Source organism: Orycteropus afer, unplaced genomic scaffold (genome assembly GCF_000298275.1).
Source record: "Orycteropus afer afer isolate SDZICR_OR568_19922 unplaced genomic scaffold, OryAfe1.0 scaffold00271, whole genome shotgun sequence".
NCBI classification, from domain to species: Eukaryota; Metazoa; Chordata; class Mammalia; order Tubulidentata; family Orycteropodidae; genus Orycteropus; species Orycteropus afer.
Genome location: NW_006921858.1, coordinates 174424 through 189258, shown reverse-complemented (window position 1 = coordinate 189258; position 14835 = coordinate 174424). Strand labels below are relative to the sequence as shown.

The 14835-nt window shown below is 36.2% G+C and overlaps 1 protein-coding gene across 1 annotated transcript in view; it reads left to right on the top strand.

Moving 5' to 3' along the window:
* ESYT2 (extended synaptotagmin 2) overlaps positions 1 to 14835 on the top strand; it is a 167546-nt gene that overhangs the window by 111654 nt on the left and 41057 nt on the right. Inside the window, exons 7-8 of the mRNA XM_042782246.1 lie at positions 7626 to 7681; positions 12490 to 12610. Coding sequence (XP_042638180.1) covers positions 7626 to 7681; positions 12490 to 12610 — 177 coding nt within the window. The remainder of the gene's footprint in view (positions 1 to 7625; positions 7682 to 12489; positions 12611 to 14835) is intronic.

The following is a 14835-nucleotide window of genomic DNA, read 5'->3' as shown; positions in this document are numbered from 1 at the left end:
CAGTGGTAAGCAGCACAACAGAATCCCGATCCACAGAAGAATGTCTCTCTTCCCAGGATGTCCCTGGATATCCTGGAAGCAGGCCACACCCCTAGGGAAACTCCCTTTCAACAGATTGGCCACTCAGAACATAGTCACGTGATCCCATCATGGGAACAACCACACCACAACAGCTCAAACCACACAGAATTGTGGCCCAGCCGAGTTGACACACAGCTCCAACTATCACAGTGTTTATATTTAATTGGTTATTGTATGTTGGAGTGACTTGCGCACGATTTCCATTTTCTTTGTTTTGTTTGTATGGTATCTATATGAGCAGGGTACTGTGCTGTGCTCCTCTATTTGCTAGCTGGCAGCACTTATACACTCACCACCTATCTCCATTTCCATTGTTAGCCTCCTGTATGTCCCTGCTATCCTTGGCAAACAGAGCCTATTCTTAGGTGTTTGGAATTCGAATGAGAACTCTGTCACTTTAAATATCCAAAATTGGCACCACTTCTAAAGTTTCCAAATTGCTGCGCCCTTGGTCACTTTAAATATCCAAAATGGCTGCCATTTATAAACAGTCAAAATGGCTGCACCCTCTGGATAGCCCAAAGTCCACAGCTCAGATTGTCTCCCTCCTTGCTGTTTCCCTTCCTAATCATAGGGCACTATGCAGTCATCCCTGCAGCCCGTGGTGACCAGGACTGATCTTTAGATCAATTCTCAGGTCTCCACACCACTTGGAAATATTCAGGCTGTTGTTCCCATCAGAGTAGCTGAGAGTCCACAGCTCCGATTGTCTCTTTCCACTGTTTTTGTTCAGGTTTTTCCCCTACTTGGTGCCTAATCCATTTCTGTATCCTTCCTTTTAAAGCTCAGGGCCCCAGGATTATCTTCTGTATCTCTGTCAATTGGTTTCTCTTTTCTTTGTTGAAGAGAGTCTGTGTAGCTTGTCTGCCTATTCCACCATCCTACCTGAAGTCTCCAAAACCAGCTCTTTTTCCATGCAAGTATTTTAACAGGTTTCCAAAATACCAACATAGCTACTTGTAGCCTTAATAAAATCTTATTATAACATAAATTTAAAGTATTCTGCATTTTATTGTCCTCCTTGCAAGATAACTATAGGTTAAAAAAAAAAAATACTACTAAAAGAGTTAATTTGGTTTCCCAAAACCTTAAGTATAAAATAATTCTATCTTAACATTTTTAAGACTGTATTGAAGTTTAAAAAGAAAATTGAGAATGTTTTTATGGACCAAGACTGATGTACAGCATAGGAAAAGGATAGTTAGAATAAAATTGTATTAGGGAAAATTGTGTATTAAATAACATTTTTTAATTGCATTTCTTACATTGTTCTGTGGGAAATTTACTTAAATTCTTGCCTGCTTCCCTCCTCTCTTTATTCTCCTTAATAAAATATGCCTTTCCTAGCTTCATCTTGTCATTTTGCATGGAAATTTGTATACAGAGTCTCACAGCTCAGTTAACCCTGTTGATGGAAACATTACTACTTAGGTGGTATCTTCTCTCCACGTGAGATGCCATGCATGATCCTCATGTTTTAGCTTGAATGAAATGCAAAATTCTGTGTTCTCTCTCTGATATAGGGAGCTCTGGTGGCATAGTACCTAAGGCATTTGACTGCTAAACAGAAGGCTGGAGATTCAAACCCACCAGCCACTCCTCAGAAGGAAGATTGGGCAGTCTACTTGCATAGAGATAATGCCTTGGAAACCCAAGGAGGGGTCACTGTGAGTCAAAATTGACTTGACAGCATTGAGGTTTTTTTTTTTGATCTCTCATATGTTCTTATTTCCTGAAATAGATTCTGTCAAAAGAATAACCTTCAGAACTTAATGATAACATCTTGTTATAAAACCGTCCTTAATCTTAGTGTTTCCTGATATGCAGGTGTTTTTGTAAGATTGGAAGATTTTGTTGTAATAGAGAACATTTGTTTTGAAGAAATTCTCTTAGTGGTGGGAGAGGATAAAGAAAGGAAAAAGAGCCCTTAAATTTCAGTGCTTATACATTAATCTGTGTAATTTACCAAGATAATTTGCAATGTCCAATTTTTCATTCAGTTTTATATCCCTAATTATAATATTGTCACTATTCTCCTACATACTTTCTCAGCAATAATTGTTTACCTTCCGCTTAGAATTAAATTTTAGTTCTATAAATTTATTTCATTTCTTAGGTACATTTAGTTTCCTTTTACTCATAACACTATGTAGCTGTCATGGTCAACAGTTTTGTGCTGCTTTACAGATATTTCTGGTTTGTTTTGAAATTAAGACATCTATTACAGTTAGAAGGGAGCTCTGGTGGCGTAGTACCTAAGGCATTTGACTGCTAACCAGAAGGCTGGTGGTTCCACCAACCACGCCTCAGAAGGAGGATTGGGCAACCTACTTCCATAGTGATACTGCCTCAGAAACCCAACAAGGGGTCGCTCTGAGTCAAATTGACTCAACGGCAGTAAGTTTGGGTTTTTTCTTTTTTTTTGGTATTATAATTAGAAGGGAGCTCTGGTGGCATAGTGCCTAAGACATTTAACTGCTAACCAGAAGGTTCTTGGTTCAAACCCACCAGCAACTCTGCTGAAGCAAAACTGGGCAATCTACTTCCATAAAATTTTACCACCTCGGAAACCCAATGGAGGTTGCTGTGAATCAGAATCCACTCGATGACAGTGTGTTTATTATAGTTAGAACTAATGTAGCCACATTCAGGATATAAACAAACAAACAAACAAAAATACCCAAATCCACTGCCATAGAGTTGATTCCGAACTTGGAAGATTTTTATTTTAATGTCTACAAATTCTAGACAACATTATGGAAATATTTTAAATGTGCGCTATTCAGTAGGATAGCCACTAACCACATGTTGCTATTGAAATTTAAGTAAAAAATATAGTCCCTCAGATACATTAGTCACATTTCAAATGTCAGTAGTCACATGTGGCTAAAACCAAAAGTCAATCCCACTGTCATTGAGTTGATTCTGACTCATAGCAACATATGGCTAGTGACTTCCATATTGAACAACACAAATTTAGAGCATTTCCATTGTCACAGGAAGTTCTAAAGTATCTTTAATTTTGGACTTTTTAATATCTTTAAATAATTACTGTTTTTCTTAACTAAACATTACAGTCAGCATTTCAGCCAATAATTTCAATTGTAAATGTTAAATTGGCAAATTTTGTGTTTTATATATTTTTACAACAATAAAAAAAGAATTTCAATTGTGAGATGATTTATGCGAGATACATTTGTTGCAGGAGACATTTTTATTTTGCTAAATATTTTATTCTAATACTGCATCTGTTCATTTTGAGTATTTTAAAGAAAATCTCTGTACTATGGAAAATTTAATACATAAAACATACTTAAACTAGAGAGAATTTATTATATTATATAATGAATAGCCACCATTCAGCTTTGGCAGTTATCAACACTTTGAAAACTTTTATTTATTTATCCCCTGACCCCAGTTTTTATGTTGCTGGAGTATCACAGTTGATATGTCACTTTACCCATAAATGTGTCTCTAGCTGATAGGATTTTTTAAATAAAAGCACCATCTCATTGTCACACCTAATAAAATGGCTTAATATCATCTAATACCCATCCTATATTCACATATACCCAGTTGTCTCAAAATTGTCTTCTTATTGTTCATATTGGATCTCAGTGAGGGCCATACCTTATATTTGTTTGCTATATCCCTTAATACTTTTTTTATATCTCTTCTTTTTCTCCAGTGCTTTTGGTTGGTTGAAGAAACGGGGTCGTTTGTCATGTATAATTGCCACACATTCAGGCCTTGGCTTCGTTATGGTGTCTTTTAATTTGTTCAGCTATCCTCTATACTTTCTGTGAAACAGTAGATATAAAGGCTTCATTAGATTCACATTCATTGTTTAGACAAAAATAGTTCAAAGTTGGTGCTGTGTATTTCTTACTGTATTCTGTCATGAAGCATATAATATCAGTAGATTGCTTATGCCCACTACCATTGCGTTGATTCCAACTCATAGTGACCCCTATTAGGTTTCCAAGGTAGTAAGTCTTTACAGAAATAGATTGCCTCATCTTCCTTCTGCAGAGTGGCTGGTAGGTTTGAACCGCCAACTTTCTGGCTAGCAGTCAAATGCCTCAGGCACTGTACCATCAGACTTCTTAGATTATGTATAGTGATCAGTGGGTGGTGTGTCAGCATGATCTTCCATTATGAAGTTCCTCTCAATCTCTCACCTGAGGTAAAGCATCTGGTAATGATTGTTGTCTACATTGATTTTTACTTTAGGGCAGTGGTTGTAAATAGTGGTCCCTGGATAAGCAGTTTCAGCATTACCTTGGCTCTTGTCAGAAATGAAAATTCTTGAGCCCAAATCTGACAGCAGTGAATCAGGAACTTTGTGGATAAGCTCAAAAATCTGTTTTTTTTTTGTTTGTTTGTTTTTTGTTTTTAGCAATCTGTTTTAATAAGCCCTCCAGGTGATTTTGATACAAAGTGAAGTTGGAGAACCATTGCAGTAGGTGCTATGCATTCCTCATTTCTTCTGCATTGTTTTAGCTAAATTGTTTTTGAGAATTTTCTCTTATATGGTTACCCTAAAATGAAGTTCACATATGAAAGACATATAAATGCTTGATTCTTTCCCTTTATTTTTCAATTTTAAGAATGAGAGGTTGGGGCTCTAGCAGCTACCAAAGATGACCACTGAATTTCTAAAATTTTATTTTGAACTTAAGGGTTTTTAACTTTTTGATGTGACTCAGTCCATTTCTATCATGATTCTTTTTGATAGTCACATTGTCCTATTTTTGCCAGCTGTAGCCCCTTCCATTTGATTCCAGTGTCTTTTTGACAGTACTTCTTTTTAGTCTAAATGTTTCCTTGCCTTCTGATACAATAAGATGCTTCCTAGCTTCTCTTGCACAGTTTCTTTCCCAGTCCTAGAATCAGCCATTTCTTTTAAATTTCTTAGTTGCTTTTAATGAAAATGTACTTAGAGATAATCATGAGAAAGTTAGGGGGTATTAGATGCCCCTGGGTGGTCATTACTTCTAGACCTGTTCAGTAGGCCAACCCAAAAACCCAATTCCAACTCATAGCAGCCTATAGGGACAGAATAGGACTGCCACATAGGGTTCCAAGACTGTAAATCCGTACGGAAGCAGAAAGCTACATCTTTCTGCTGTGGAACAGCTCATGGGTTCAAAACACTGACCTTTCAATTAGCAGCCAAACATTTGACCCCTGCAAAAAATACCATCCTTAAAAAAAAAGGAAGAAAACATAAGTTCCTACTAATATTTGCAATCCAAATTTAGGGTTACATATTTTTTCTTTTTAAAAAATACTATATTTTTGGTGAAAGTATATACAACAAAACAGATTCCTATTCAGCAATTTCTACACATATTGTTCAGTGCCATTGATTACATTCTTCACTTTATGTTAACATTCTCTTTCTTTCAGTTCTAGTTGTTCCATTCCCATTAACTCACTCTCACTGCCTGCCAACCTTCTCATTAATGCTTTAGAGTTGTTGACCGTTTGGTCTCATATAGATAACTTTTCAAAAGAGCTTAGTGCTCTATGCTCATAAAGGGAGATGTTCTTTACTTTTATTTTTAAATTTTGCTGTTGAAAATATACACAATAAAACATACACCAATTCAACCATTTCTACTTGTACAATTCAGTGACATTCATTATGTTCTTCGAATTGTGCATCCATTCTCACCATCCTTTTCTGATTGTTCCTTCCCTATTAACATAAGCTCACTGGCCTCTAAGGTTCCTCTCTAATCTTTTGAGTTGCTAATGTCACTTTGATCCCATATAGGTATTTCTTAAAAGACTGTAGTGCTCAAGGCAGACATTTTTTATAGGTGAAGCTACATTATTCTTAAGTTTTAAGAAAACTTCAAGGGATGTTTTTGGTTTAAAGTTTAAGAGTATCTCAGGGCAGTAGTTTCAGTTCATCCAGCCTCCATGGCTCCTGAAAGTCTGGAGTACCTGATAATTTGAAATTTTGTTCTATGTTTTCTCCCTTTTGATCAAGATTCTTCTATAGATATTCTTTACTTTTTGGGCTAACCTCCTATTTAGTTAAAAGGTGACTTCACGGAATGGAATTAGGTTCAAGGTTTAAAGAGTATCTCAGGACAGTAGTCGTGTGGATACCTTCAGTCCAAGTATGTCTAATAAGTCTGGATTTGTTTAGAATTTGAAGTTCAGTTTCATATTTTTCACCCTTTCTATTAGGATCTCTTTATTATGATCCTGATGAGAACATTCAGTAGTGGTATCTGGTACCATCTAGTTTTTCTGGTTTCAAGGAGAGTAGGCCATGGTTCATGAAGATAGTTTGCCCTCCAGACCAGTTCCTTCTTTGATTTTTTGGGTTTCCTGCTTTCCCTTTTGCTCAAGACAAATAAAGGCCAATAGTTGTATCTTTGAAAGCTGCTCATTAGCCTTTTAAGACCCCAGGCACTACTCAGCAAATTAGGATGTAGAACGTAAACATTATGAACTATGTTACAGTAATTGACCAAGTTGCCCCATGAGAATATGATCTTACATCTTCAATGGTTTTTTTTTCCTTTGATTTTTATATTTATATCTCAATTCTCTTAGTCTTTCAGGATTTTTTTAAATTGTTTTTTTCCTTTAATTTTGGTCTATCCAAAAGAATCTTAATTCTTCTTATTCATATTTATAACTATCATTTTGAAAATTATTTGAGCCATTTTATTAATCCAGCTATCTGAATAGTAATAGTTTTGCTTAACATTTTTTTACAAATGTATAACACAAATATTTTATTATGTGCAATATCTCTTTTGGTAGGAAAAGTAGTATTTTTAATCGATAGCCACATCTTTTAATGGGAAGATTGTATTATATTATGTTAGCCAGACAATATAGGAATTATTCTAAATACCCATTAGAAAAATGAACAAAGACAGTTTATGGCAAAAGAATACAAATGGCTAGTGAATGACTGGTATGTGTACTACTAATCAGAGAAAGACAAATTAAAATTGTGATAAAGTACCATTTTTCACTGTCAGATGAACAGATTTTTGGTGAAAGTATGGAACAAGAACATTTTCATACACTGTTGGTGGGAGTGTTAATTGGTACAGTAGTTTTGAAGAGCAATTTTGTACTATCTATCAAAATTAAAAATGATCATAAATCTTTGACTAAAAATTCTACTTCTTGCATGCTAGTCTGTAGAAATACTTCCATGTGTATATAAGAACATGTGTGTAAAAGATAACTCATTAAGCATTACATATCATAATAATAAAGAAATTACAAATATTTTAAGTGTCCATCAATAGGAGGATAGGTAAATACAGTATGATTATACTGGATAAAATTACTGGATCATTAAAAAAATAGTAATTTTCTGTGTCCTTGATATATTACAAAGAGGGAAAAAAAGTTACAGGACAGTATTGCATAGTAACTCACTTGTTTATAAAGAAACAAACCTATGTGTGTTTAATTTGGTAATTAGGTAGAGTAAAAATCTTGTTTGGATACTTAATATTTTGCCCCTTCCCCCCCTTTTTTTTTAAAAAAAAAAAAAACAGCTTTTGGAAATCAACTGGACAGGACTAACTAATCTTCTAGATATCCCTGGATTGAAGTAAGTATTATGTAATGCACTATAATAATTATCTCATTAATGATGTATTGAGCATTTTCAGTGTCATAAAAATCATATGAGAATGGTTAAGACTTAGGTCTGTCAGGTAGAATTAGTGTTTTCTCAGTAAACTTTGATAAGTGAAACAAGTAAAGAGAATACAGTTGGATTTTGTTGTCCTAACTTGTATATAACTACTTAAATCTAAATGAGCTAAAATTAGAATGGTTTAAGGAGTGCTTTAAACTGAGTCCTTTATCTTAGTTTTAGTTTTCATTCATCATGAGCATCTTCCTACTGTTTGTAGCTTAGAAGAGTTTTAGCCTTTTGATACAGAAATTAATTTTTAAATTGGGTTTTATTTATTTTTCCCAAAAGCAATTGAAAATTTTAAAAAGTGAATATATGTGTTAAAAACTAACCCTTTCCAGGTTCTTTTTAAGCTAGAGCTACACCCTTCCCTTTCTGCCTTTTGTTACCTCTATGCATTCCTCTTTGAAAGGAATAGGTGTCAGTACTGGACCTAGCTAACTTATAGAACTCCTCCAGGAATTTGAGTGTGAGAGGTAAGGAACTTGAAGTTTTTATGTATCACTGGAAGTCCCTTCGTTATTCTGTAGCAATCTAGTATTTAAAACATGAGAATAATTTCATATAATAAGCATTTGAGAACATTAAGGATACATCCCTGCTTGAGAGAAATGAAGACACTCTAGTTGCCTCATAAATCATCCAGTCTTAAATGGTGGACAGTAATTATTTGTGACAAACTATTGCATTACCAGCCTGGAAGTTCTGGAATTACAGCTTTGTAAACTCATTTTTGCTGGTTTTACTGTTTTATCTGAAGGTTAAGATGTATTACTTATCACCGAAAGTTGCATATGTTTCTAGTGAATATTTTGCTAATCTTTTTTTTTTTTTTTTATCCTAAAGTGGCTTAAAAATTAAATGACAAAACCTTGGTTTCAGACTATTATTTCTATTACTGTATTTTTTTATGCCTCTGAAATGACCATTAGAAATAATTTTATTTTGTTTCATTATTAGGGAAAATTTAGGAATTTAATATACTGAGACATGATCATATATAATAAAAGTCTTTTTTTAATGTACTTTGGTTACTGGATATAGAGAAATACTATCATCTGTAAAAGGTTTTTAGAAGGAAAGGGCTGTCTTAAATGGATGAGTTAATGTTATTTTAAAAAGTCAATATATTCATATATCCAACAAATACTGTATTGGGTGCCTACTATTAACTAGTGCAAAATGGACAAGGAGGCCACATATTCTGACCTCCTAGAACCCCACAAGAGGAAGGCAGAATCACCATCAATAGCCCAAGTCCTATTACTGCAAGGCCAGACATGCTGCCTCCCTCCAGCCCTTTCACCAACCGTTCCTCTCAAAGCACCCACCAACCTCTTTCTTGGGTTCGATAATTCACTGCAGTGCCCACACAGAACTCACAGATTATGGGGTTTATTAGGGAACCACCAGGCTACAATTCAAGTCAGGAACACACTCAGTCTCTCTCCCAGCCCACCGTCTCTCAGCCAAAAATCCCTCACAGTCTCTCCCCCAGCAGTGCATGTCCCTCGGTGTCTCAGCAATGCATGTCTCTTGCGTCTCTTTCCCAGCAGCACGTGTCTCTTTCAGCAGCACATCTTCCTCAACCAGCAGTCAGAGAGAGTTCTGCCTCTAGGAGGCCTCCTTTTGAGCTTGGCAGAGTGGCCAAACCAACCAATCATAACAACAGAATTCTCAGCACCTGAGAGGGAGCCTTCCATAACATTGCATTGTGCCATGCCCAACAGAAATAACCCAGGTAGATAACATTTACAATCAGGAGCTCCTCAGTTGCTCATTCCACTACTAAGTTTACAATGACTTATGGGTAGAAAAGCCATACTAAGTAATTTACTACACTGCAACTAGCCATAGTGCTAGGGATATAACTGTGAACAAAACAACAAAAAACTTAGCTCATGTGGAATTTATATTCTAGTGGCTCATTTCCTGGCTCAGGAACAGTCTAGAAAGTTATTGGGGATGCCTTAAGGCATAGCTAGATATTGATGCCCAAGTGATGACGTAAGTATACTCTATTCAACTGTTGACTTTCTTTTTTGTGTGTGTAGCTGTTTCCAGTAGGGTCTTGCTATGTAGTAGCAGCTTCTAGCTTCTATTCTGCAAATTTAGCAACCTTGGTTTTAAAAAAGGAACCTCTTTCTGTGAGGTCCAGCAAAAGTTCAGGGTTGACTTTCATTTGTTCATCAGGTGTCCTTCCTTGATCAAATTCATGTGATTCTGATGGTCAAGTTTGGGTCTCATGCCCACCACAGAGGAGGCAGAGAAATGGGTAACTTGCTTGAAAAGCCCCATGAAGACCATGAAGTGTGAGAATGGAAGGGTTCCCCAAAAGAAAAACTCACTAGAAGTAGTATGCTAGTTAGCCAGGTGAAAACAACTGATATCTAGCTATTTAAACTCAAAAATCCCTACATTTAAATAAAGAGCCTTACACTGAATGTTGAAGATGTAAGACGGGATTATAATTATGATAAACACTAAAATAAGGATAATATTAAAAGTGGTGAGAAAAGCGACAGAAATTACACATGAGCTTTTGATGAGGAAGGTTATGAATGACAGAGGATCAGACAAAAAATGAAAACATGCCATTCCTATATATAGTCAGTCAGTGGATAAGTAAAGGATCAGCATCAACAGTCCTGATAATAACTCAGGAGAAGACAGGGTATTTATTAAAGGTTGTGAAGGCTAGTCATGGTAAAAATACCTCTGATGGAACCTTTGCCAAAAGTTGCTGATAATTTTATGGGTGTAAGGTCATAATGACTCTGCACACCATTAAGGTGGCTGGATTATGACCATGTTGTTGTTATGTGCCATCAAGTCGGACCCGACTCATGGCGACCCCTCCTTGGGTTTCCGAGGTGGTATCACTACGAAAGTAGATTGCCCCATCTTCCTTCCGAGGAGTGGCTGGTGGGTTTGAACCGCCAGCCTTCTGGTTAGCAGTCAAGTACCTTAGGCACAACACTTACTACCATAGCAGCTAAGGGACTCTTTAGAACATTTAAATCATCAGTAAGGAGTTACCTGTGTCAACAGATGTTTCAGTATAAACCAACCTGACATTTTTTAGGGAAAATAAATAATCTAAAGTAAGAAGAGTATGGTTGGTCTTAAAGCACACCCCTACTTAATGAAAATGCATCCATTATCTGCAATCTTAATTCCTTTGTCTCTTTGGAATCATTAACAGTTGAATTAATTGACGGGTTCATAAATAAAGTAGTAGGTTTTACTTTGTTAGTCTTTTCCCTATATGAAAATACTGGGTCCTTAAGGTAAGGTTGTTGTTGTTGTTGTTTGCCGTCGAGTCGGCCCCGACTCATAGCGACACCTTCTTGGGTTTCCGAGGCAGTATCACTACAGAAGTAGGATTGCCCAACCTTCCTTCCGTAAGGTAAGGTACCTTATCCTATTTGTCATTTTATAAGGAGAGTTTATCACTGGACCAGGAGTCCCAGAGTGGCACAAACAATTAAGCACCTGACTACTAGTTGAAAGGTTGGTCATTTGAACCCACCCAGAGATGCATTAGGAGCTCTGGTGGCCTACTGCCTTAGGCATTAGACTGCTAACCAGAAGGCTGGCAGTTCCAACCCACCAGCCACTCCTCGGAAGGAAGGTTGGGCAACCTACTTCCATAGTGATACTGCCTTGGAAACCCAAGGAGGGGTTGCTATGGGTTGGATCCAACTCGATGGCAGTGCATTTTGGGTTTTTGTTTGTTTGTTTAAAGGTGCATTAGAAGACAGGTCTGGCACTCTGCTTCCAAAAGCTCACAGCCATGAAAACCCTATGTAGCAGTTCAACTCTGCATACATAGGGTGACAATGAGTTGGAATCCACTCAATGGCAGCTAACAACAAGCACAGCACTTGAGTTTCTTTGGATACTCAGTCATTACTCATTGATGATGACTGTTTTTTGGTACCAATGGATAGTTTATATGTACATTTCCTTCACATATGTATGTTCCTAATTTTAACAACTAAGAAGTACTAGCAAGAAATGTTTGTTGCAAAGATTGACAGTTTAGGTAAAAGTGTTCTATAGCAATAGAAAGTACATTTACATGTGCTTTCGAAAGTACTTTCACATACACATTACTTAGTGTCACATTTACTTTAAAGAATAGACAAAAAATCTGTTAATAGTATGTTTGTTTCTTTAGCTTATTTTATTCCTATAACTGAGTTCACTATGTAGTGGGATACAGTATATCAAAATTATTACAGTATTCTTTACTCAAAGAATTTGATAGTGTTTGAATAAACTACACATTCTTTTGCTTCATTGGGAGCTATGTGTACAGCAAGAGCGAAAATGTTAATGTAAGGGGTAATTGGGTGTTTTTTTAATTCACTATACTTTTACGTATCTTTGAAATATTTTATTAAAAAAGAAATTTAATAAAATGTATCTTAGTTATAAAATATTAAATCTATAATGAAGTTATTTAGGAAATTACAAAACATAGCCAGAAAATTATCTTGTATTCTAAGAATAAGTTCTACATTGTAATCACCATAGGAGTATAGCAGCTAAAATATTGAAATGCTAGTTTTAAGTATTATGTTTAAGATATTAGATATCTCCTACATACTGGGATATTGATATCCTGTTTGTGATAAGTTTGTTGTTAATAGTGATAGCAGGTATTGATTTGTTTGATAGTTGTTTTGTTCTTTTTACTTCCCAATTAACAGTGGTTTATCAGATACTATCATTTTGGATATAATATCAAACTATCTGGTGCTTCCCAATCGAATCACCGTTCCTCTTGTTAGTGAAGTTCAAATAGCTCAGTTGCGGTTTCCTGTACCAAAGGTAAGCATGTCTTAAGATTCGTTTATATTGAAAAACATTAAGGGCTTTTTCAAATGTTTGGGTGTTATAATTAGCTCAAGTGCATCTTAACACAATAATAGTAGCTTTTCCTACCACACTCCTTAAGAAATGTGCTTACATGCATTTGAACCTAAAGCTTGTCATTGAGACTTCTGGGTAGTTCTTATACTTCAGTCATATTTTAGTTTCTCAAAGGTATTAATGTTGTTGTTGTTGTTGTTGTTATGTGCCGTCGAGTCGGCCCCGACTCATAGCGACCCCTCCTTGGGTTTCCGAGGCAGTATCACTACGGAAGTAGGATTGCCCAACCTTCCTTCCGAGGAGTGGCTGGTGGGTTTGAACCGTCAGCCGTCTGGTTAGCAGGCAAGTGTCTTAACCACTATGCTACCAGAGCTCCTCAAAGGTATTAATAGAGATTTTAATTCAGCAAATATTGTTGCAAGTCAAAACAGCAGCTGTGAGTGGCACAGACAACTTACTCGTGTTTTATAAAACATAACAGCTCTGAGACACAAGTGCCTGGAGATCATTATGAGAATTTTGTATGATTTTTAGTTTTCTTTCAGACATTAGATTATCTATGCATTCGTTTCATAAGTAACATGTTAGAAGAGGCACTAATATTACCACTGCCCTTGATAAAATACAAAGAGCATGATCTTGCTTTAGAGTCAGTCAGAACTAGATTTGAATCAGCTCTTTGAGTTTAGTAGTAGCTTTACTTTGGGGGCATATTACTTAGCATATCTGAGCCTCAGTTTCTTCATTTATAAAATATTGCTGCCTAGCACACAAAGTTGGGTAATTAATAATTTGGTATAGTTGGTAAGCTAATAGTACCTTAAAAGATTAGTTTGAGGTTAAATGAGAACTTCCTAGTCAAGAATATTAAATTCGTTTTGCTCGGTCATTGAGGGAGTTCTGGTAGTGTAGTGCCTAAGGCACTTGACTGCTAACCAGAAGGCTGGCGATTCAAACCCACCAGCCACTCCTTGGAAGGAAGATGAGGCAATCTACTTCCGTAGTGATACTGCCTCGGCAACCCAAGGAGGGGTTGCTATGAGTCAGGTCCGACTCGATGGCACATAACAACAACAACAACAGGTCATTGAAGAAATGATTGAAATGCGTGATCTCTTTCAATCTCTTTTTGTCTTAATTTAATGAGAACTTTTAGCAACTCCCATATCTGTTTAGACTATCTGGGATTTGGATTCCTCTTTTTATCATAAGATATCATATATTAATTTAATACTTGACAGAAGACATAAGCTGCTTACAAAAGTCAATTAAACAATCCTGTCATGGTATTGTCTCCAATAAAGAGTAATATTGGAGGGCTGGTGGCATAGTGTGTAAGGCATGTGACTGCTGACCAGAAGGCTGGCAGTTCAGACCCATCAGCCACTCTTCAGAAGGATGGTTGGGCAATCTACTTCTGTAGAGGTACCACCTTGGAAACCCAAGGAGGGGTCGGTTTGAGTCGGGTACAACTCGATGGCAGTGAGTATTGATGCATACAGGGCAATTTATTTTTATTAAAGTAAGTGTTAGTTGGTCCTGTTTCAGTGTGTATATTGTTTTTATTTTGTTTCCTGAAGTGCAGGCAGACAATTTTTCCCTAATGCCTTTTTACTTAAACTTAAGTTAGATCTCAACAACAGTGCACAAATCAACAAACATTCATAGTTTTATATTTTTTAAAAGTAAAACACCCCAGGGAATTTGTTATATTGTTGGTTATGTAGTTAAATTGTTGGCATTCAGCAGACTGAATGTGACACTGCATATTAGAAAGGAATGCCCTTTTTTTTCCCCCCATTTTAACAGTTCTTATCTGAAAATGCAAGAATTCTTTTATATGGTAGAAATCTTTTAGTTTCTGGGCCATTTAAGCTTTTTACATTCTGAATATGAGTAAGCACATGTTGTCATGTGCCATCTAGTCAATAAGTCTGCCTAAATTGGGCTCTCTTGAACTTTATATGATTTAAAAGCCAGTGTTATTTAAATAAGGGCTCTGAGTGGCACAAGCAGTTTGCCATTGCCTGTTAACATAAAGGTTGGTAGTTTGAATCCATTCAGCAGCTTTTTTGTAAGAAATGTCTGGCAAACTGCTTTCATAAAGAGTATAGCCAAGAAAACTGTATAGCATAGCTCTACTCTGTAACACCTGGTAGAGATACTATGAGTCAGAATCAAGT